The sequence below is a fragment of the Puma concolor genome, chromosome B2, assembly GCF_028749965.1.
Source record: "Puma concolor isolate L17-30 chromosome B2, mPumCon1.1.hap2, whole genome shotgun sequence".
Lineage (NCBI taxonomy): Eukaryota > Metazoa > Chordata > Mammalia > Carnivora > Felidae > Puma > Puma concolor.
Window position 1 is genome coordinate 101,691,388 of NC_141671.1, and position 24,491 is coordinate 101,715,878.

The window sequence follows — 24,491 nt, forward strand, 5'->3', positions numbered from 1 at the left end:
TGGGTGGCTCAGTTGGTTAAGCGTCTGCCTTTGGCTCAGGTCATGATCTCACGGTTCATGAGTTTGAGCCCCACATCGGGCTCTCTGTGGTCAGCACAGAGCCTGCTTCACATCCTCTGTCCCTCACTTTCTTTGCCCCTCCCCCCACTCCCTCTTTCTCTCTCAGAAATAAATACACTTAAAGAAAAGAATTATTTCCTTTCTTTCCCTTTGTTTTAAAAAAAACTTAATTCAGAAATTTAGTTCAAGGACGTTACATAATTATAATGTTTTTAGTATACTATATGACAGTACTTATGTAATATTTTGAATTTTTAGTGCCTTTTAGATAATTCAAATAAAGCTCATCTGTTGTAGTTTCTTCTAGTTCTGGGTTTACACATTGTGAAAAATATCAGTGACCTACGTGTTAAATACTGTTTCACGTAACTTGTTCAGTTACATATATATATATATATATATATTTAAAAAAAAATTTTTTTTAATGTTTATTTATTTTTGACAGAGAGAGAGAGACAGAGCATGAGCAGGGGAGGGGCAGAGAGAGAGGGAGACACAGAATCGGAAGCAGGCTGCAGACTCTGAGCTGTCAGCACAGAGCCTGATGTGGGGCTCGAACTCACAGACCGCGAGATCATGACCTGAGCCGAAGTCAGATGCTCAACCGACTGAGCCACCCAGGCGCCCCATTGTTCATTTATATTTTTATGATGTGTGTACTGGGTCATGACGTAACATGATATTTTTTATTATGCATTGTGGTCAGGATGTTGCTTCACTTTCTCTTACCTTCTGTGTACTTTCTTTTTTAAAAATATTTATTTTTTTTGAGAGAGGGAGAGACAGAGTTAGCAGGGGAGGGGCAGAGAGAGAGAGAGAGAGAAAAGGAGACACAGAATCTGAAGCAGGCTCCAGCTTCTGAGCTGTCCACACAGAGCCTGATGTGGGGCTCGAATCCACAAACCATTAGATCATGACGTGAACTGAAGTCTGGCGCTTAACCAACTGAGCCACCCAGTGCCCCATTACCTTCTGTATACTTAAATAGCCTCAATAGACCTAGGGGTAGCAGCAGCAGGGTCAGGGAGGCACAGATGGAACATGGAAGAGTCATTGGGTCTGGAAGGTCCATTCACGCCCTAGAGGCACAGATCTTAGGTACACCTCCTAAGTAGAGACAGTTAAGGTTCAGAGTTAGGAAGCAGAGACTGTCAACAAGAGTGAACAGGAAGAGGCAACAGGTGACCTCTGGTCCTAGGGCAGAGGATATTTGTTTTCTTGTCCTGTTTTTTGTTTGTTTGTTTGTTTGTTTGTTTGTTTCTAGATGTGTACAGTCCTTGATTGATACCAAAATAGAGGTGCTAGAATCAATGGGAAGCTCAGACTAACACTTGTTCACTGTCATAAATTAATCATTCAGTTAAAGAGTTCTATTAGATTTTTTTCTTTTATTTTGGTGGCTTTTAAAGGTTATTATTATTCACATCACATTCTTCTTTGTATGGAAAATCCAGAACTGGACAAAATACTTTTTTTAGTGAGAGCCTCAACCATGCTGAGTAAGGATTGCCCATACATTCTATAGCTTGTATAAAATTCTCTTGTTTCCTATGTTACTGTGGAGTTGGTAGTTTAATCTGGCTTTCATTTAAATACTGTTTATGTGACACAGTAGGAAAGGCACAGTGGTAGTAAATGATTTAAAGAAATTAAATTTGTTTAGACTCTGAGATGTCGGTTGTTAAAAGGCTGTGTATGTTTTGCAGCAATTTTAGCTTTTTATTCTTTGTACAGAATAACTTTAAAAAATAGCTTACATCATTCTTTGACCACTTATTAATTTGGTGATATGAAGGGAGTGGAACAAAAAATATTTTTTTAGTTTAAAAGTTGCAACTGTAGTTTTAAATCTTTAGATTTTAATCAGTATTCATAAATATAGTTTTAGGACAGTTAAAATATGAAAACTAATCACTGTGTAAGAATTGACTACTTTATTTTTATTTATTTATTTATTTTTTTAAACATTTATTGATTTTTGAGACAGAGAGAGACAGAGCATGAACCGGGGAGGGTCAGAGAGAGGGAGACACAGAATCTGAAACAGGCTCCAGGCTCTGAGCTGTCAGTACAGAGCCCAGCATGGGGCTTGAACCCACAAACCGCTAGATCATGACCTGAGCCGAAGTCAGCCGCTTAACCGAATGAGCCACCCAGGCGCCCCAGAATTGACTACTTTAAAATCAACTTATAAATAGTTTAGAATTGATAATTTTATAATTATAATTTTTTTTCTGTTTCATAGAATAGTAAATGTCCTGAGGGAACAAAACCCATGTTAATATTTGCTGGTGATGATTTTGATTTAACAGAAGACTACAGAAGGCTAAAAAATCTTCTTATTGGTAAGTATTTTAATACTTCTCCACACGTTTGCTCAAGTAGGCAATCTAAGACTGTCATTGGTGGCACTTTGCCACTTCACTGTATATATACATCTTTTTCTTTTTGATCTCTTTCCTTTCTTCCCCCCTTTTCATTATTTTCTTTTTAAAAAAAAAATTTTTTTTTTATTTTTTTTTTTTGAGGTGGGGGTGGGGACAGAGAGAGAGGGAGACAGAATCCAAAGCAGGCTCCAGGCTCTGAGCTGTCAGCATAGAGCCCAACGTGTGGCTTGAACTCACGGACCACGAGATCATGACCTGAGCCGAAGTTGGACGTTTAACCAACTGAGCCACCCAGGCACCCTTTCATTATTTTCTTTATTCCCCACTAGCAGTAAGGGAGAGTTAATGGATGTTATAATGCATTGATCATTTTTATTTTTTGATGCTCTAGTAACTTCATTGTCAACCTATATATGAAACATTTTACACTTTATAAAATGCTTCCACCCATTTTATGTCATTATTGGCATCATTAAATTTAGAAAATTAAGAACTTAAATTTTCAAGACTGTTGTACATCATCCACTTCCAACTCAAAAACGTCTATTTTTCTTAGTCTTGATAGGCAAGACATTATCTCTCCCAATTTCCTTCCTCTTTTTTCCATTTAAAGTGGCTTATTAAAAATACATTGTACACATTCCTATTGTCTTTTCTGATTTTTGTTCTTGTTTACCTAGTTTCTTCCATTCTTGCAAGTTTCAGATCAAGTTTCTTTCCCAGAAAACTTTCAGTGACTTCCCAACAGCTTTTTTTTATTATCCTTAATGATCGATCCTAAATGCCAAGCATATACTAGGTGCTTTATATGTATTGTTTTATTCTCACAACCTTGTAAGGTTGTCTTATAGATGAGTTATTCTTGGTGAACTACACTAGTTCCTAAGGACTTATGTGATGACTACATCCTTTCCTATGTGTTCACAAGTCCCCTTCATTTTTTTTTCATTTTTTTTTTTTAATGTTTAATTTTGAGGGGGGCGCAAGGGGCAAGGAGAGAGGGAGACACAGAATTCGGAGGCAGGCTCCAGGCTCTGAGCTGTCATAACAGAGCCTGACACGGGGCCCAAACTCATGAACCACAATATCATGACTTGAGCCAAAGTCGGATGTTTAAGAAAGCCACCCAGGCGCCCCTATTAATTAATTAATTATCTATCTATCTGTTTATCATCCAAGTTAGTTAGCATATGAATGCAACAATGATTTCAGGAATAGATTCCTTAATGCCTCTTACCCATTTAGCCCATCCCCCCTCTCCCAGCCCCTCCAGTAACCCTGTTTGTTGTCCATATTTAGGAGTCTCTTATCTTTTGTTCCTCTCCATGTTTTTATATTATTTTTGCTTCCCTTATGTTCATCTGTTTTGTCTCTTAAAGTCCTCATATTAGTGAAGTCATATCGTGTTTGTCTTTCTCTGACTAATTTCGCTTCTCATAATACCCTCTAGTTCCATCCACATAGTTGCAAATGGCAAGATTTCATTCTTTTTGATTGCCGAGTAATACTCCATTGTATATATATATACCACATCTTTTTTATCCATTCATCAGTCCATGGACATTTGGGCTCTTTCCATACTTTGGCTATTGTCCATAGTGCTGCTATAAACATTGGGGTGCATGTGCCTCTTCGAAGCAGCATACCTGTATCCCTTGGATAAGTACCTAGTAGTGCCATTGCTGGGTAGTAGGGTAGTTCTATTTTTAATTTTTTGAGGAACCTCCATCCTGTTTCCCAGAGTGGCTGCACCAGCTTGCAAATCCACCAGCAGTGCAAAAGAGATCCTCTTTCTTTGCCTTCTTTCCAACATCTGTTGTTGCCTGAGTTGTTAATGTTAGCCATTCTGACAGGTGTGAGGTGGTATCTCATTGTGGTTTTGATTTGTATTTCCCTGATGATGAGTGATGTTGAGCATTTTTTCATGTGTTGGTTGGCCATCTGGATGTCTGTTCAATTGACTTATTGCAATCTTTGCTATAGGTTCTTACCTGAATTTTTGGTGAGTTAAAAAAAGAAAATCATACATGAAAGACAATGACCAACATTTCCTTTTTTCAAAATTACATACCCCAAAATATCAAGGATGGTTTTTAGCTAAGATTACTTGTACTCCATTGGCCCAGATTTTCTGCCTTTTTCCCTCCAGTTGTTCCATAATAATTGTTAATTGTCAGTATATATTTGTTATAACAGAAGGCTTTCATTTGCTTTTGTATAATTGGTTTTTATAAAAACTTTATTATTTTGTGCTTCCACTAGAGGGCAAGAATAACCACATAATGCAGTGGTGATGGGGAGGGAGTGAAAACCAAAAAAGGAATCTGGGGAAAGAAGGAAGGTAGAGGAGTGAAGTGAGATTGTCAGGTCCCAAGGGCAGTTGTGTTTTCAATGTAAATATGAAGTAAGCCAGCTGCAGACTCCATGGTGTATGTTTTGTGTTCATATGAAGTAAAGTAGAGTGGTGGGGAAAGAGAATGTTATCAAGGGCTTCCATCCTTTTAGGAAGTTCTCTTTTTTTGGTAATTGGCCAGAAAGAAAAATGAAGTTATTAACTTCAGTGTTTTTATGCCAGGTGCGCATTTAGTTCATGCCGAACTAAATTTTTTTTGCTTCTGTTTTGCTTTCTTAAATACTATCTAGATTTCTATTTAATCTTAGTGGTATTGCTTTTCCTTATAGAAAATCAGTATATCTATTTTTAGATTTAGTGCATCTTTTTTTTTTTTTTTTTTTTTTTTTTTAATTTTGAGAGAGAGGAGTAGAGAGAGAGGGGGAAAGAGAATCCCAAGCAGGCTCCGTGATGTCAGAGCAGAGCCCGACATGGGGCTCGATCCCAAAACTGTGGGATCATGTAGGTCAGGTAATTTATTATGTTTGACTCTTTCTATAGCTTTACAAAGGCAATCATGTTAGTCTGCTTGGGCTGCTGTAAAAAATACCATGTGCTGGGTGGCTTAAAAAACAAACAGTTCTGGTGGCTGAAAGTGCAAAATCACAATTTTTGATGAGGATTCTTGCCAGGTCTTGCTTTGTGCTCCTGGCTTTTCCTTCAGGGAGGAAGGAAGGGAAGGGAAGAGAGGTGGAGGTGGGCGGGGGGGGCCAGCTTTCTAGGGTCTCTTCTTATAAGGACACTAATTCTATGGGACCAGGGTCCCACCCTTATGGCATGCCTCATTTAGTCTTAATTTCTTCCTCAGAGGCCCATCTCCAAATTCAAACACATTAGGGGTTAGGACTTTTAACATTAATTTGGAGTGGCAAGGGGGTAGGGGCAAACATTCAGTATATTATGATAATATTATTCCCATATTGTGGATGAAGAAGTTGAGGCCAATTGAAGAGCTAGTAAGTGGCAGAATCAGGATCTGCTGTGTTCTCTAACTGTGGATCCCCTGGTCTTTCCTGTCAACACATGGTAACCTTCTGTCCCCTTTCTCGATGTGTTTACTCGTGGACATAGCCACACGTGAGATCTTACTTTTACTTGGAATTGATCCACTGAAGAAAAGATCCAAGTTGGGGCTTTCCTTCTGACCATAACCAATTCATCTTCTACCTCTTCTCCACCCCCTTACTTGTATTTAACCAGGTTTTTATGTTTATCATTACTCATTAGTATCTCTCTTGTTACCTTAGCCATCATTCCTGCCCAGTTTCGGGTCAGCTTTTTTGGCAGTGTTCTGAGTTTCCACACATTTTAATTCATTGCCCCTTTGAGGTGAGGTTTCCATGTTTCAGACTCCTCTTACACATTCATTGCTCCAGCCCTGCAATCAGCTGTTTTCTTTTTTTTTTTTTTTTTTAATTTTTTTTTTTTTCAACGTTTATTTATTTTTGGGACAGAGAGAGACAGAGCATGAACGGGGGAGGGGCAGAGAGAGAGGGAGACACAGAATCGGAAACAGGCTCCAGGCTCTGAGCCATCAGCCCAGAGCCTGACGCGGGGCTCGAACTCACGGACCGCGAGATCGTGACCTGGCTGAAGTCGGACGCTTAACCGACTGCGCCACCCAGGCGCCCCTCAGCTGTTTTCTCTAAGCAGCCCTGAACTTTTATTTTTTAATGTTTATTTATTTATTTAGAGAGACAGTGTACACATGTGCAGAGGAGCAGAAAGAGAGGGAAAAGAGAATCCCAAGCAGGCTCTGGGCTGTCAGTGCAGAGCCCGATGTGGGGCGCAAACTCACAAACTGTGAGATCATGACCTGAGCCAAAGTCAAGAGTCTGACGCTTAACTGACTGTGCCGCCCAGGTGCCCCAACCCTGAATGAACATTTTTAAAATGAGAAATTATTTTAGAAACCACAGTTTGGGTGCCAGGGATTGTTTTGTGGTTGGTCATTGTAGGCTTTTTTAGAGAACGGAACTGTGAATTAAGATTTGTTTGTTAAGATAAAATGTATCAGAGTTCATACTGAAACTTCTAACTTAAATTTAGGACCAAAGGATCTTAACTTCATTGACTTCACATACGTACCTTCTTTCGTCCATGAAAAAAATCCAGGTTCTCAGTGATCCAACACAAGTATGCATTTCTTTTATACTGTACTACCTACCATACAGTGTTACTACTGATGATGTGAATATTGAGTGCAGTTTTTGGGGTTTTTTGCAGTTCTTTTTGTCTATAAAATGAAAGGGCAGGCCTACGCCGGCCGACTCCATCTTGTTCTGTGTCCTTCACCTAGACCACGCCTCCTTCCCTTGAGTAACCTCCCGCTCACCCATTCAAACTTCCTGATCAAAACACGCCCCTTCCCTTCCCCAGCCAATCGGCCGAGGCCACGCCCCTTCCCCAGCCAATCGGCTGCCCCTAGACCCCCTATAAAACCTTTGTGCTTTTGAAACTCGCTCTCTCTCCCTGGTATCTCACCGCTGCGTCGGTGCAGGTAGGGGATTGAGCTCGAGCTAGCTCAAATAAAGGCTCTTTTGCTTTTGCATCGGACTCGGCTCCCTGGTGGTCTTTGGGGATCACGAATTCTGGGCATAACATAAAATACATCCTGCTAAGAATATATGGTCAAATCACTGTTTTGAAGTCACTTGGAATAGTTCTTTTCTGTATGATTATGCCTTCAGTTCAGTACGCAGGTTCATTTGTTTTCAGTTTTTAGGGATTACTTTAAATTTTTAAATTTTAAATTATATAACTTTTGAGATCTGCTTTACATAAAAGCAAGTCTGCATATTTAAAGATTTAAAATTTGATGGTTTTTGACATATGTAATACACCTGTGAAAACACCACTTCTGTCAAGGTACAGAACCTATTACACCCAAAAATTAGCCTGTGTCCCTGTGCAATCTATCCTATTTCTGTATTCTAAGCAAACATTAATCTGCTTTCTGTGATTATGGAATAGTTTGCATTTTATAGAGCGTTAGATGAATAGAATCACAGTATGTACACTACAGTATGTACTTTTTTTGGTCTGGCTTCTTTCACTCAGCTTGTTTTGAGATTTGTTGGATCTATCAGTTCATTTCTTTTTATTGCTGAACTGTATTCCATTTATAGCTGTTTCACAATTTGTTTATTTTGTCATCTGTCAGTGGACACTTAGGTTGATTCCAGCTTTTGATTAGATCAAAATTTTGGTGAGTAGAGCTGCTATGAACACTTATATTCAGGGGGCACCTGAGTGGCTCAGTCTTAGGTTAACTGTGTGACTTTGACTCAGGTTATAATTTCATGGTTCGTGAATTCGAGCCCTGAGTCAGGCTCTGTACTGACAGTTCAGAGCCTGGAGCCTGCTTCCCATTCTGTCTCCCTCTGTCTCTCTGCCCCTCCCCCTCATGCTGTGTCTCTCTCTCTCTCTCTCAAAAATAAATAAACATTAAAAAATTAAAACATTTATATACAAATTTTTTGTGAGGGCATATGATTTCATTTCTTGGGGCGCCTGGGTGGCTCCATCGATTAAGCATTCAATTCTTGATTTCGGCTCAAGTCATGGTCCCAGGGTCGTGAGATTGAGCCCTAACGTTGGGCTCTGGGCTGGGCGTGGAGCCTGCTTGAGATTCTCTCTCTCCCTCTCCCCCTCCCTTGCTTGTGCTCGCTTTCAAGAAAATTTTTTTTGATCAGTAGAGCTGCTGTGAGCATTTATATACAGATTTTTGTGAAGGCATATGTTTTCATTTCTTTTGGATAAATACCTAGCTGGGAATGGAATGGAATGGAATGGTAGGGTCATTTGAATAGCGTATGTTTAACGTTTTAAGAAACTGTTCTCCAATACGGTTGTACCATTTTACATTCCTACCAATGGTGTATGAAAAGCTCCAGTTCCACTGCCTTGCCAATACTTGGTAGACCATTCTTTTTAATTTTAGTTATTCTAACGAATATTGTATGCTCCATAGTATGTGTTTCTAAATAATTTCTATAAAATTTCTAAAAAATTTCTATAAAATAAAGTAGTGCTGTTGTTGAAGTTGTAATTTGCATTTTCTGATGATTAATGATGTTGAACATCTTTTTGTGTGCTTATTGGCCATTCATATATTTTTGGTGAAGTGTCTATTCAAATCTTTGCCTTATTATTATTATTATTTTTTTGGAGGTTATTTGTCTTCTTGAGTAATAAGGAATAAGGTGTGTGGGGGGAGGGGGGAGCAGAGAGGGAGAGGGAAGTCCTTTGTCTCTTTGTCTGATACACAGTCTTTGAATGTTTCCTCCCAATCTGTGGCTTGCCTTTTTTTTCAGTGACGTCTTTCAAAGAACAGAAGGTTTTTGTTTTGTTTTGTTTTGTTTTATTTTGTTTTAAAAGAAGCTTTCCCTGTTTTATTTTTAACGTTTATTTAATTTTGAGAGAGAGAGAGAATATGTGAACTGGGGGGGGGGGGGGGGGGGATAGAGGATCCAAAGCAGACTCTGTGCTGACAGCAGACAACCCAACGTGGAGCTCGAACTCACAAACTGTGAGATCATGACTTGAGCTGAAGTCAGACATTTAAGTGATTGTGCCACCCAGGTGTCCTGAGCAGAAGTTTTTGATTTTTGTGACGTCTGTTTTACATTTTTTTTCTGTAATGGTATGTTCTTCCTGTATTTTAAGAAGCCTTTGCTTACCTCAACAGCATCACAAAGACTTTTTCTAGTATTTTCTTGTTGAAATCTTAAGAGTTTTAGGTTTTGCATTTAGTTATGATCATGAGTTAATTTTTGTGTATGGTGTGAGGAAAGGGCCAGTGATTTTAAAACTTTCTACTTCAGGGCCCCTGGGTGACTCAGTCAGTTAAACATCCAACTTCAGCTCAGGTCATGATCTTGTGCTTCGTGGTTTCGAGCCCCACATCAAACTCTGTGCTGACAGCTCTCAGGGCCTGGAGCCTGCTTCGGATTCTGTGTCTCCCTCTTTCTTTGCCCCTCCCTTGCTCACGCTCTGTTTCTCTCTCTCAAAAATAAGCATTAAAAAAAAAAAAAAAATTTCTACCATCATTTTTTTCCTTTGCATTCTTAAAAGCTTATGGAAGAAACACATATTCCTGCTATATGATTTACATTACAAAAGCTGCTTCAGGGAAACTGAAATGTACATATCTTGTTCCCCAGAAAGATTGACTTCACTAGTGCTTCCAACACAATGAGGGGGACTTTATTAACTTGGCCACTGAAGGAGAGTTAGATTTTGACAAAATAATGGGAGCCCTGTTTATTGATTATGATGCAAATTTAGATCAGATTACTTTGAAAAAGTACATACTTGGTTTATAAAAATATCCTTGAGGGATTTTTGTTGGGGAAGTAGGGAAGGGTGGTATATACATGTGCATACACAGTTGTTCCTCTTTTATACACGTTAGTGATTTTCTTTTAGTTAACCATGAGAAAGAAAAAAGCAAACAACAAAGGATGTGTATGTCCATGCACTGGATGTTTCTCATCTGAGCTAATCGGAAGTGAGAAGGACAATGCTGGGTGGCTACAAATTGGGACCCAATGAGTTTTTCTGTTTACTACATCACTTGCCTTGGGGCATTTCTTCCTAATTAAGTTGGATAAACTTTTATGTATAACTTTTTCTTATCTAAATATTATTTGTGTATTTATGTTTAGCCTTCTTGGGGTTCAGTCTTCTTGGCTGTAAAATGAGGGGACCAAACTTGTTTTTCAGACTTCTTTCATTCTTGTGCTACCTTCATACCTTTAGCCAAGTCCACATAGTATTATGGTGGTGTTCTCCGAAGAGGTTTCTTTACACTGACTCCTCTTTTTACAAGGAAACTTTATGTCTCTGCCATGAATGGCAAATGGTATCTGATAAAAAGATAAATAATACATAGTAGATTATTCTGCCTATGTATCATTCAAGATCACTTCATGTGCCACCCGTGGGGAAACAGCCTATTCATGGATCTCAGTGGTTCTTTTCTGGCTTTAACAATTTAGTTTGCTGTCTTTGCTCATTTAATTGAGATTTCCTGTTAGAATTTTCTTGTGTCTTGGCTTCTACCATAAAACAGAGGCCAGTTTGATTTAACAAAGTTTGAACAGCTGTTTTTATAGGAATTTGCCATCTTAACCTACCTGTCTCATAGATAAAAAAAATTTATGCTTTGATTTCCATTTGTAAAAAAGTGAACATGCATGATAAATGTGATGGACTCTTAATGCTGAGCATTGGCTTAGAAGGAGAACTTCACAACTGAAAAATTACATGGTTTAGTGAGCTAAACACGGAAAAATAGTCATGAGCTTAAATGGTAAAGGGATGAGAGTCTCAGACATTGTTCGGGGACCAGTTTTTGTACCACCTTTTTATCTTTTTTTGTGAGCAGTGGCACAAAATGGAGCATCGACAGTCCAGCTCTCTGTAACTGAATTTAAAAACATGTTAGTTTTTTGTCTTTTGTTTTTTTAACAACCTAAAATTTGTTTTTAGATTTCTTCAGAGGCCCCACAGTATCAAATATCCGCCTGGCTGGTTTAGAGTATGTTCTGCACTTCACTGCACTGAACGGGAAGATTTACTTTCGAAGCTACAAGTGAGTGCATTTGTTAGTATACTCTTGAATCCAGGGCTACAGCACTTTAGTGTGACTTTTATAGAGCTTGAACTTAGAATTGGCGTTTGGTCCGAAGTTTGTCTGGAGAGTTGGCAGACAAGCAGTGGCAGGCACAGCAGCTCTGTGCTGATCCTCAGATGTGTCATCCCCCTGCTCACGTCTGCCTCTGAAACCCTGCTTTTCCAGGGCCCCAGAGCATCTGGTGCTGCAGTCCTCCGAGCTTAGAACACTAATTCATTGTGCAATATCTCCTTCTTTTTCTTGACTGGATTTAGAACACCGAGTCACAAGTCTTAGACCAGCCAAAGCAAATCTCAAAACTCTGAGTCTTCTGAGCCTAAAAACTGGAGTCTGAATGGAACGAGCACATTCAGTGGCTCTTTTACCCTCTTCAGCCTAGCCCTTCTACCCCTACCACAATATAAATACGAATCCTAACGCTCTGGTTTTATTTTCATTAAAAAGCTTAATGACATGCTACAATTGTGCCTTTTGAGATAAGCATGATTTTTTTTTCTTATTTATAACAAAGTGTTGGCCCTGGCTGATCAAGCCCACACTTGCCTAGAGAATATATTGACTTCCACAAGCTGCCTTCCTTTGTACATGAAAGACCGATGCTCGTTTGTTTTTGAGCTATGGTATGGAAGTGCAGCCTGAGAGCCACTGACAGTTCAGTGTTGACAGTGACTTGTGTGCCTTTGTGCTATACATGCAGCCACTTGGGGACTTCAGCATTTCATCCGTGGTTTAATTTTTTTTTTTTTTTTTTTTTTAAGTCAACTGTACCCACAACGTGGGGCTTGAACTCATGACCCTGAAAGCAAGAGTCATATGCTCTACTGATGAGCCAGCCAGGCACCCCTCATTTTGGTTTTTTTCCTTCATGATGAAATACCTGGTTGACTAGCTTCTATCAATGAACGTCCAAATGAAAGTAAATATTCACCTTGTTTGTTAATAATTTACATCTTTGTCTCAATTGTATTGAGTCAGAGATAACTCCATTCTTCTCACTATATGTTTGGTGTCATCATTTCTGTTTTTCTATTTTCCTTTTGTTTAGATAATAATAATAGGGAAAATGCAATAAAATAATCCACATGATTGCAAGATGTAGTTAGGGATTTTATAATCATTTTTAGCTGGTTGAGATTGAAAGCCCCTTAAATGTGTTGGAATTTCCCAACTTACTTTGGGGCTATGAAGAATATATTATAAAGTAGATGGCTCCAATTTATAGAACAAGAAAGATGAAAAATCACTAAATAAAAAGAATCTTTTTGGAAACTTGTGTTAAGCAGGCCCTAGGGACATAAAGGAGCTAAAAATATAAAGATCAGAATCTTTGAGGATGAAAAATGGGTAACAGTAATCTAAAACTCTTTCATTGTAAATAGTTTCAGAGAAAGCATTCACTTATATCAGAACTCATATTTAGTGAAAAGAAAGATTAATTTGTAAAGAAAGAAATGCAGAGATAATAAAATGGTCAGAAAATTAGTAAATCAGACTTCGAAACATGGATAAATTAGCAGTGTAACTACACATATCTACCCATCCACTTACTTTAAGAAGAATTAACTGGAATCACTGTTAGGTTAGCATGGCATAACCATTTCCATCCCTTAGTGGAAAAAAGAAAAAAGGTTTGAATTTTTCAGATCAGAGACCCTAGAGTAAACTTTTAACCCCAGGTATTTTGTATAGGCCCTGTAATACCTGTTAGCTGTTGATTTAAAATAGAAAATAGGGGCGCCTGGGTGGCGCAGTCGGTTAAGCGTCCGACTTCAGCCAGGTCACGATCTCGCGGTCCGGGAGTTCGAGCCCCGCGTCAGGCTCTGGGCTGATGGCTCGGAGCCTGGAGCCTGTTTCCGATTCTGTGTCTCCCTCTCTCTCTGCCCCTCCCCCGTTCATGCTCTGTCTCTCTCTGTCCCAAAAATAAATAAAAACGTTGAAGAGTGGGCCTCATGGGTTCCATCAACCTTTAAAAAAAAAAAAAAAAAAGAAAATAGACTGTGGGTGCCTGCCTGGCTGAGTCAGTGGAGCATACAACTCTTGATCTCGGAGTTGTGAGTTCGAGTCCCATGTTGGGTGTAGAGATTGCTTAAAAATAAGATCTTTAAAAAAAAAAAAAGTATTGTGTGATTGAGAGCAAGATGCTAGTGGAGAAAAAAATCACTAGATTAGTTTAGCCTGCAGGGGCTGTGCCCCACTTGGGAGAGGAAGAAAGAAGTGGTCTGAGGAATGAACATCACCTCTGAGCCTAGTGACTTGGCTCAGGGCCAGGCATTAGCCACATGACTTAGGCAGAGCACTTCTCCGGGCCTCCGTTTTTCCTTTGCAAAATGTAGCGATGCTATTTCGGTAATTCTGCAGCCCCTCTGTGATCAACAGTAATTCCTTTATAAGAGGGAAAGAGTTGCAGGTAGAGGTGGGAATATGCCAGAGAAGTGTGCCTGACTTCGTGTGGTTCCTTAGGCATTCTTGCAAGCTACACTTCTGTGTCCTGCCTTTGCTTTTACCTGAACAGTTGGTACAAGGTAATAGTTAACATTACCACACATTACTTGTGAAGATTAATAAGGTTAATTTTATAAAATGGCTTAGAGTTTCTTGAATGAAAGGAAGTGTAAACATGAAATTGTGTTAATATAACCTTTGATCTGACCTTTTGGGGGAATAAATCATATCGTTACTGGCTTCTTCCTGTATATTGTATAGTAATTAATTCCTCATATGTGAGTGATCATTTGTATTCCTTGGAGAATTTTATTCACTTAGAAAGTTAAAGTTCTGAATATAAAAATTTTTAGTAACTGCCACATTTGCCTTTACGATGGCATTTGTAAGGTTTTATTGGGGAGAAACATGCAAAACGAAGTATTAGCATACCTTAAAAAGCAAACAATATTACAGACAAGAAAACAATATCAGCAGAAGAGAGGGATATGGAAGGGAGAAAAGTAAAGAAATTAAACTTGAACAAAAGTGGTAATGGCAGTCTTTCTCAAGAAATAGGCAAACAGTATTTTAAAATATACAGAAATTACCCATCAACATATCTTATAGCTTGAGCCCATCTGAAAGCAAAGGAGCTGGGTTGTCTTTGTGTCTTATAGTATATAACCTTGCGGAATTGAATATCACTTTTGATTACAGGGAGCCAAAACAAAGCTTGAGGTTAGGATCTGAGATGGAGATTAATAGGCATATTGGTATAACACTTCTTGGAGTAGGTACTTGCCTGGAGACATGATGGCCTAGAATTGAAATGTCTATCTTTAAAAAAATAAAAAAAGTGTGAGATGAATAATAGAATGGGGGTGAAGGAAAAGGGTTTCAATTGTGTTTTTAACGGGTCAGTGTCAGTCTCTTTGCTTAGTGTGATTATAAAAATCATTTATAAATTCTCTATTAATACATTTCCCCAATCATTTTAGATTCTAGATTTCATTGTTAAAAGTTTAATCAAGTTGGGACGCCAGGGTGGCTCAGTCAAATAAGTGTCTGACTTCAGCTCACGTCCTGATCTCGTGGTTTATGAGTTCAAGCCCCACATTGGGCTCCATGCTGTGTGGACCCTGCTTGAGATTCTCTCTCTCTCATGCCTTCTCTCTCAAAACAAACTATAAAAAATATTAAAAAATAAAAAGTTTAACAAAGAGAAAGGATTAAAGGTCTATCACCAGCAACCATATGTAGAAAACTGATATCTGGAGAAAGTTTTCTTTTATTTCTGTCTGTTTGATGTGCAGTAAACCTGCTCAGTGAAGTAATTCAGGTAAGATCATCTATACAGACAGTATGGCACTGTAACTTAATTCTTTGGTAAATGCCAACGCATGTAGTTATATATATACATGTAGTTACGTAGAAAATCTTAATTATATACACCACTCAAAAGGTTACTCTGTTAGGAGGACACTTTCATAAATTAAAAGGTACTTGGGTAACATGAATCCGTCAGGCATGCCAGGAGCTGTTCTAGATCTACAACTCTTCCATTTAGCTGAAAATCAGCATTTTAAGTGGTAGAAACATTTTTAGTTTGACATTTTTATATATACAATGTCCCTGATGTCTTAAATAGTCTGCTGAACACAAGACATTAATCAAGATATTTTGATGGGAGTTCAGCTTTAAATATCCTTTATTGGAGGTACTGAAAGTGTGGATGCAAAAGCAGAAGTATGTGTGTTAGAACTGAGTCAAATGGTCACTGCCACCATATGCTTTGAATTAGCTTTTATGGAAGATGCCCTCATATCAACCATTTAGTTTCTAAAAGTATTTTCCCCACAGTGGGCCTGAGGCAGGCATTCTCTCAACTGTCTTCTACTGGAACCAGTATGCAGAGAGTGGCCTGAAGGCTCCTGTTTTGGCTTTTTTCTCTCTGCTTGCTCCCTTCAAGTCCCATAAAATATTCATGTTACCTTGTACTGTTATTGGAGCTTTTTTTTTTTTTTTTTTTTTTTAACACTTCTGCTTTTGACATATCCTAGGCTGGTGTTCGTTTTTTCTTTTTGTCTTGTTCAATTGGGTATAAATAACTATCTGATACAGCATATCTATCATTATGACTCTTCTTGCAGCTAGTGGATGTACCTCCCATGGGTGGACTGTCCGCATGTGACGCGTTTAGGGCCCAAAGGGCTGTTAATGAGCTTATTATGCACATTCACTTCTGCTTCCTGGTGTTTTCTTGCTCTTGGGTATTCCTTACTGTGCTCTACTCTTACGTTCTTTCTCTTCTCTCATGTCATTTGTTGTCTCCCTCTCATTTTCACCTTTGGTGTGAAAAGTTTGACCTTTTATAAATATTGTTTTCATTCAATTCTTATAGTCCATGTGGAGATCTCGCCACTATAACAAATTGAGTCAGCTCAAATAATCACCGGATCTTTGAGCTGTTCTTGACTGTTCTGTGACTCACAAAAAGAATTTGTTAGTCTCCCTTCCTCTGGTTTCCACATTCCTCATCTGTTTCCACATCCATAGCTATTTGGACATACGTTATCTAGAAAGTTGTGGTTTTGTTATATTAAGCTTTTAAAATTCATTCCAGTCTATGGAGATCAGTAAATGTCTGTACTATGGACAAAAGTGGATTCTGAATGGATCTTTAAAGAAATAAGAATTGTTGGGGCACCTGGGTGGCTCATTCGGTTGAGCATCTGACTTTAGCTCAGATCATGATCTCACAGTTTGTGGGTTCGAGCCCCACATCAGGCTGTGTGCTGACAGCTCAGAGCCTGGAGCCTGCTTTGGATTCTGTGTCTCCATGTCTCTCAGCCTCTCCCCCGCTCATGCCCTGTCTGTCTCTCTCTCTCAAAAATAAACATTAAAGAAATAAGAATTGTTAATCATGTAAGCATAACATTTCAAAGGGCCAACTGAAAATGTTTTTATAATTATGTAAATCTGTAAGTAAGATGAAGAAGTCAAATCAAAGGATTCCATTTCTTAAAACAGTTGTCTGTCTCACTTGCTGTTTCTCAACAGTATTGTATACTTTTGTGTTTGATTTTTAAAAACCAGCAAGCCAAAGAATATACTTGGCCTAAATGTGTAAACCATTTAAGAAGTTTAGGCTCCTAGAGGCACCTGAGTGTCTCAGTTGGTTGGGCATCTGACTTTGGCTCAGGTCATGGTCTCACACTCCGTGGGTTCGAGCCCCGCATCAAGCTCTGTGCTGACAGTTCAGACCCTGGAGCTTGCTTCCGATTCTGTGTCTCCCTCTCTCTCTGCCCCTCCCCTGCTCGTGCTCTGTCTCTCTCTGTCTTAAAAATAAATAAAAACATTTTAAAAAAGAAGTTTAGCCTCCTAAAGATGGTGTCATTTTATGGAACTGTAGTTCTCTTGAACAAAAATATTTGAGGGGATAAGGATTCCATCAAAGTCAAAGCAACATTTTTCTTTCTTTCTTTTTTTTTTTTTTTTCTATTTCACAAAGGTTGCTGTTGAAGAAGTCTGGTTGTAAAACACCAAGGATTGAATTGGAAGAGATGGGGCCCTCATTGGATCTGGTTCTGAGGAGGACACATCTGGCGTCAGATGATCTTTACAGATTATCTATGAAAATGCCAAAAGCCCTCAAGGTTTATAACTTGCAGATTGGTGCCATATTTATTTGTATATTCCACTCTTCTTTCCAAAAAAGATTAGCAGCATAGTACATTAAAGAACATACAGAAAGAGATCGATAAAATAGATAAAATTAGACTCTCAGAACAAAGAAAAGGAGGAAGAAGCACATAAGCCAACCATAAAGGATAATAAAAGAGCTGTAGAAACCATGCATCAACTATGGCTGAGAGCTTTCTGGTAGCCAAGACTGCCAGTTTTCAGCAAGAAAGAATTGTGTGGGGCGTTGTGGAGATGGAGGATTTAGAGCACAGGATGTGTAACTCATATTGTTTAAAATGTGTTTGACTTTTGAATGGTTTTGAAAAACAAGTAGAAATGGCTTCTCTGGAATGCCAATAAAGATTGACTAGATAGTCACAATTCCTTAAGCTAAACACAGGAAATTCTCTCACTGGATGACAATGGTTAGTGTAGTCTATAGTGTTGCTTTTCAAATGTTGTCTGACAGTTTACCTGGGAGTTGTTAGAAATGCTGAGTCTCAGGTCCCTAGGCCTTTTGAATTATAATATGCATTTTAACAAGATCCTTAAGTGATTTGTATGTACTTAAGTTTGGGAAGAAAAGTCTGTAGGCTTATAGACTATATTATTGAGTAGGAGCTCACGAATGGAAATTGTTAGTAAGACCTTTGTTGTACACTAGATTTTTACCAGTTTATGGTAGTAGAGACCATTACCTATATATATATGTATATATGTATATATATATATGTATATTCTTGTTTCATAGCCAAAGAAGAAGAAAAATGTCTCCCATGACACTTTTGGCACAACTTATGGAAGGATTCATATGCAGAAGCAAGACCTAAGCAAACTACAAACCAGGAAAATGAAGGGGTTGAAGAAGCGACCTGCAGAAAGGATAACAGAAGACCAGGAGAAAAAATCAAAGAGAATTAAAAAAAATTGATGGAACTAGCCAATAACTGCAGTGTTATTGTAGTCTGTTTACCTAATAGAGTTATCAAGCATCAGTCATTTCAGAGTTTCTTACAAGATTTTATTGTATATTTTTATAACATGGTAATTTACCTAAACTATATATAAATTTACCTAAACTTAAAAATATTATGAATTAGGTTGAAAGTAAGCCTCTTTTGATATATATATTTTTTAAATTTTTTAAAATTTATTTTGAAAGAGCACAAGTGGAGAAGGGGCAGAGAGAGAGAGGAAGAGAGAGAGAATTCCAAGCAGGCTGTGCACTGTCAGTGCAGAGCCTGATGCAGGGCTCGAACCCACAAACCGTGAGATCATGACCTGAGCCGAAATCAAGAGTCAGATGCTCAACCAACTGAGCCACCCAGCTGCCCCCTTTTAAATATTTTTTTTAATGTTCGTTTATTTTTGAGAGGGAGATAGAAAGCATGTGCGTGGGGGAGGGGCATAAAGGGCGGGAAGAACAATCCCAAGCAGGCCCTGCACTGCCAACACAGAACCCCATGTGGTGCTCAAACCCATGAACTGCGAGATCACGACCCAAACTGAAATAAGAATCAGATGTGCAACCAACCTAGCCACCCAAGCATCCCAAGTCTCTTACTTGAGACTTATCCTGGTGGGCCATTTTCTTTCAATGTTATGGTATTCCCTTTGCCCTCTACCCACCCCCCCTCCTGCAAAGTCTCCTGTCTCATTGGATTGGTAGGTGAGGAGGGATCTCCAGAACAACGATTGGTATTTTAAAGAATTTCTGGATTAAGCTTTCAATAAAGGGAGGAAGCCATGGAAAGTGGAATTGGCCCAAAGGAACTGTATACACGCTCAGTATGAACTACCTGGAAAGTTAACCCCATCTTCCAGCACAGACCTATAGTCTGACTTTTGTTTTTTTACCTTTCTGTTACTTTATTTTGCCTGTTTGAGATTCATTTGAGATTTTTAACTTTGCATCTTAAAACATTTCTCTAAGAGCATGTCCGGTACCTGATCATTGACATATTACCATACTATTGGTTTTTTTTGTTTCAAGTTTTTATTCAAATTCCAGTTCATTCACATACATACAGTATAATACTAATTTTAGGTTGTACTATTGGTTATCTGAAGAGATTCTGCCACTAAGCCCTATCCCCACTCCTGTGAAAGAAAGGCAGTGTTAGTAGGGCTAGAAGTGAGAGAGGAGAGAATGGGTAAGTTTTGAGACAGAGGGCACTTTAGGTACTGAGTAGCCCTGGGTAGCTAAAGGTCACATAAAGGCCCTGGGTGTTTGCACAGCAAGTGGGAATAAGCAAAAGCCAAACAGCTTGTTTTGAAATTTTCTTCAAGATGGGCCTTGTGCCTAGGAAATGGGAAGAAACTGTCCACTTCCTCCTCCTAGTGTTGCATACTTGTTTTCCTTAAATGTCGAATTTAGGTTCCTGGTAAAGAAGCTCCTTCATGCAAGTGCAAACCTACCATGTTGTAAAAACACAAACCTCTATAAACTATGATTGTTCTAGGAAGTGGAAATGTTTTGTTTTTGATTCCATGTCAGGGGCCTGTGTGTACATTTATGGGAGTTTGCTGATACTAAGCCAAAGCTAGAGCCTCGGTTTTACCTTCCATATATTTTCCCTTGTAAACCTATTCCTTGGCCTTCCCTCTCCCCTTCCCTTTCCAGATGGCTAATACCTCTCATAAGAAAGGAGCTGTTATTATTCATTTACACTTATTGCTTGATTATACATTTAACCAAAGACCAAACATCTGAAGCAGATGTTTACGTTTTATATTTTATGTCTGAATGGGGAGGAAAAGTTAAAATAATTCATATCCAGCCATCTATAAGTAAATGGATAATAGGTGGGGTGAAGGGGAGTCATGAAAGGGGCATCAGAAATAGTGAATGCAGAGTTCTTCCCCAGTGCCTGACCCCAGACTTCCAGCTAACACTTCGGGAAATAGTGATGCAGCAAAGCAATGGGTCACATTAGCCACCTACAGGAAGGATCTTGTCATACGTTGACCTCTATCCCAGCAATTCAACTGATTTTAATGTACAGATGGCCACATTTTTGGTATGTGGGTCATTATCTTGGAGTGTTTAAAAAATTTTTGAGATTTGGTAATGCATCCTTTTGTCTCCTATGTAATTTTTTTTTAATGTTTTATTTTTGAGAGAGAGCGTGAGCAGGGGAAGGACAGAGAGAGAGGGGGAGTCACAGAATATGAAGCAGGCTCCAGGCTCTGAGCTGTCAGCACGGAGCCCAATGCGGGGCTTGAACCCATGGACCGCAATATCATGACCTGAGCCAGAGTTGAATGCTTAATGACTTAGCCATCCAGGTGCCTCGCTTATGTAATTTTTATCTCAGATTATAGAGTGTCTAGTAAGTGTTTGCATCCTGTTCAGTAAGAGAAGTATATAGTATTACTGAAATGTAGTTGGAAGCCTTTTTTTTCTCTTTCTCTCTCTCTCTCTTTTTTTTTTTTTTTTTTAAAGGAATCTTTGTCGTAGTTGTTGAGCCATCTGGAACCCTTGATCCACCATTTATATCACCATTTCTGTGGAAAATACGTTTTAATTTCCACTTGTCCTTGAACTTAGGACACAGCATACATAAATTGGAGAGGTGGTAAACTGCCTGTCTGTCTTCGTTTTTACTTAACACTTTGGATTTTGGTAGATGAAGAATTTTTTTTTTAATACCAAATTCTTCTTTTTTCTAGGTTGTTAATACTGATACCAAGTTATATATAATTTCATGAAATTTGGTTCCTTTTTATAACCTAAATGCTACTATTTGTTTTCTTGGTATTGAACATAATCCAAAGTAGAGATGTTATTACTCAGGAAAGGAAGAAAAGAATTCACCCCAAGTCAGTTTTCAGTTATCTGATTACCTAGCTTCTTCTGATCTCTCTTTCCTTTCGTTTATACTGTTAGCAATTTCATGTCCCCCCAACCCCCAGGTGGGGCCGGGAGAAAAGCTTTATTTATAATAGAAGAAGTTAAAACTATTCCTAACATTTGACCAAGGAAAGGCTTGTTTTTAAACCGAATTTCAGGGGCACCTGGGTGGCTCGTTCAGTTGAATGTCAGACTTAGGCTCAGGTCACGATCATGTGGTTCATGGATCGAGCTCTGTGTCAGGCTCTGTGCTGACGGCTCAGAGCCTGGATGGAGCCTGCTTTGGATTGCGCCTGCTTTGGATTGCGCGTGTGTCTCTCCCTCTGCCCCTCCCCTGCTTGCTCTCTGTCTCTCTGAAAAATAAACATTAAAAACTCCTAAAAATAATAATAAACTGAATTTCAGTTATTGGTGCTTTGTCCATCATAAAATTCAGTGCCTGCAAATAAATATACAGGGTCTTCATTATATCAACAGTATTTTTAATAGATCGTCAACATGGTCAAAATATCCCCAAGCCGCATTAAAGGCAAATATATCCTACCATATCTTCTACACAATTGAATAATGTTTTACACAATTTCATTATGTATATAATGAAATATATATGAATAATATTCTACACATTAATTGAGATAAGTTACTATGGACCAGGAGGTAAAATGGGCTCACTGGCTTGAAGTTTATACTAGCTGTGACAAAGTCAACTTGCTTTTAAATGTGTATTGTTTTTCTCTTAAACCAACAACTTGAGTTCAAGTTTAAAAATAGCAAAACTGTCACTATGTTTCCTGTATCACCCAGAGTGGCCCATGTTAGGATTTAACTGTGCTTAGGTTGAATTGGAGCCGTTTGCACTTTTTCCATTTGAAAGCTCTTTGGGAAAGAGTTTTAAAATAAGGGGAATATATAAGGTAAGCCTTTCTTTTTAGATAACATATGCATTTTAAGTCTATTTTTGTTCTTTTAAACAACTTTCCCTCCTCCCTCCCCAAATCCATTCCCCCCCCCCCCCCACCTCCACCTTCACACCCACTCTAGGGCATCAGAAAATGTGTTCCAAATACGGGAGAAATGGCTGGCACCACAAGCTCCTGCTGAGCAGGGTTGGGGCTTGTATGAAAGATGGCAGATCATGGGGAAATGACAAAGCTTGTAGAACTCAGCAGTTAGCATTTTTGCCAAGCAAAGATGAAAGCCCCTGAACTTTACTGGGGTTGGATTGGTTCTTCAAACTGAAAGCCAGGGTTCTGAGGGCTCAGCAAGAAGCAGAGTGGCGGGTGTTGGCTCTGGGAGGCACACCCTCCCACTCAGCTGCAAAGGCACCACATTTGGGTGCCTGATCAGGGTAAGGGGCTTGAAGCCAGGCCTTGTTCAGGTAACCCCTCTGTCCATCTCAGAATGCTGGAAGTGAGCGCAGGGGTTCTTGGAAGCAAAGTGCAAACTAGTAGGTGCATTTGAAATAGATTGGAAGATTCACATTCATCAACTTGAGGAATTTACTACCTCAGTCCCTTAGCTAGTTCCCCAGAGTCCTCTGACAGAGCAGATGGCAAGGGGACCTAACAGACCTCACTTTAGATGACGACCTGTGACAGCATGTCTGGTTCAGCCTCTCAGAGGCAGCTTTCAGGTTTATGACCCTGGAGGAAAGAGCATGAGAATTCATTGTCCCCATTAGGCCCCATTTCCATCCATTTAGCTCATCACTTAAAGCTAGCCCAGGTCACAAATGTGTTTTGAGTTTTACCCCCCAGCACCTTTCTCCATATAAGGGGACCTTAGGGAAGGATTAGATGGAATCTTGAAAAATCAATAAAGCACAAACGGCAGGGGAGCTCCTTAAAAGAAATTCTGACTGGAATACATGGGAGGGAGGCAGTGCAGTGTGGGGTTTGGGGAAAGTTGTGGCATTAAAAGAAACTGACTCCTGATGCTGAGAGCTCAGCTGAGATTTAAAAGGTCAGGAATCTGGGGTGCCTGGGTGCCTCAGTCAAGCGTCTGACTCTTGATTTCTGTTCAGGTCACAACCTCATGGTTTGTGAGTTTGAGCCCTGTGTTGGGAGAGCCTGCTTGGTATTCTCACTCTCCTCTCTCTGCCCCTTCCCTGCTCGTTCTCTCTCTTGCTCCCAAAATAAATAAACTTTAAAAAATGAAAAGGACAAGGATCCAATTAAAGAGAGCATAAAATGATGGGCAGCACCATTTAGTAGTATGGTTTTCTAAGAGTAATGTTGGAGTGGTTAGTTCCCAGCATTTTCCCCAGAAATACAAAGGAAACAAATGAGGTTTTGTTTTGTTGTGGTGGTAGTATGAAAGAATTTTTAAGTGCCTAATAAGGCAGGTGGTATGATACTAGCTGACAGAATTCTTACGTTATTTCCATGCTTGAATATGAGAGGAGTAAAGCCATCATGGTTGAGAGGCAGAGTTCCAGAGAGTAATCCTTGTGACATCAAGGGGGGTTAAGCATGGTATGGAAAGCTCTTGGCCGATTGAAATGATTTGGAATCTCAATCCCAGACAGGGACAATCAGTTAATCTCAGAGGAATTGTGGGGAGTTGTGGCAGTGGGTAGAGGTAGTTATCTTCTAGAACTGGCCTTGGTAACATTTGGGAAAGAATCATGTAGGTGGCTTGTGAGCTCTTATGCAGAAATGGAGATAGTCAATGCTGGGAGCCAGGCTGGGTTCCGTGGGGACTAAGAGTGTCAACCGTTCCCCTCAACCTTTTTTAAAAATGTTTATTTTTGAGAGTGCAAGCAGGGGAGGGGCAGAGAGAGGGAGACAGAGGATCTTGAAGCGGGATCTGCACTGACAGCAACGAGTCCAACGTGGGGCTCAAAGTCACCAAATGCAAGATTATGACCTGAGCTGAAGTCAGAAGCTCAACCGACTGAGCCACCCTGGGGCCCAATCCCCTTTATTTTTGGAAAAGAGTTGACTCTTGAACAACACAGGGGTTAGGGGAATCCCCCTCCTGTGCAGTAAGAAATCCATGTCTAACATTTGAGCTCCCCAAACCTTACCTACTGATAGCTACTGTTGACCA

The 24,491-nt window shown here is 39.4% G+C and overlaps 1 protein-coding gene across 1 annotated transcript in view; it reads left to right on the forward strand.

Annotated features, from left to right (window-relative positions):
• RPF2 (ribosome production factor 2 homolog) overlaps positions 1-20,052 on the forward strand; it is a 36,058-nt gene extending 16,006 nt beyond the window's left edge. The window contains exons 7-10 of the mRNA XM_086707600.1: positions 2,306-2,405; positions 11,335-11,437; positions 17,415-17,559; positions 18,339-20,052. Of these exons, the coding sequence (XP_086563726.1) occupies positions 2,306-2,405; positions 11,335-11,437; positions 17,415-17,559; positions 18,339-18,518 (528 nt within the window). The 3' untranslated portion in view covers positions 18,519-20,052. The remainder of the gene's footprint in view (positions 1-2,305; positions 2,406-11,334; positions 11,438-17,414; positions 17,560-18,338) is intronic.
• Positions 20,053-24,491: the final 4,439 nt, after the last annotated feature.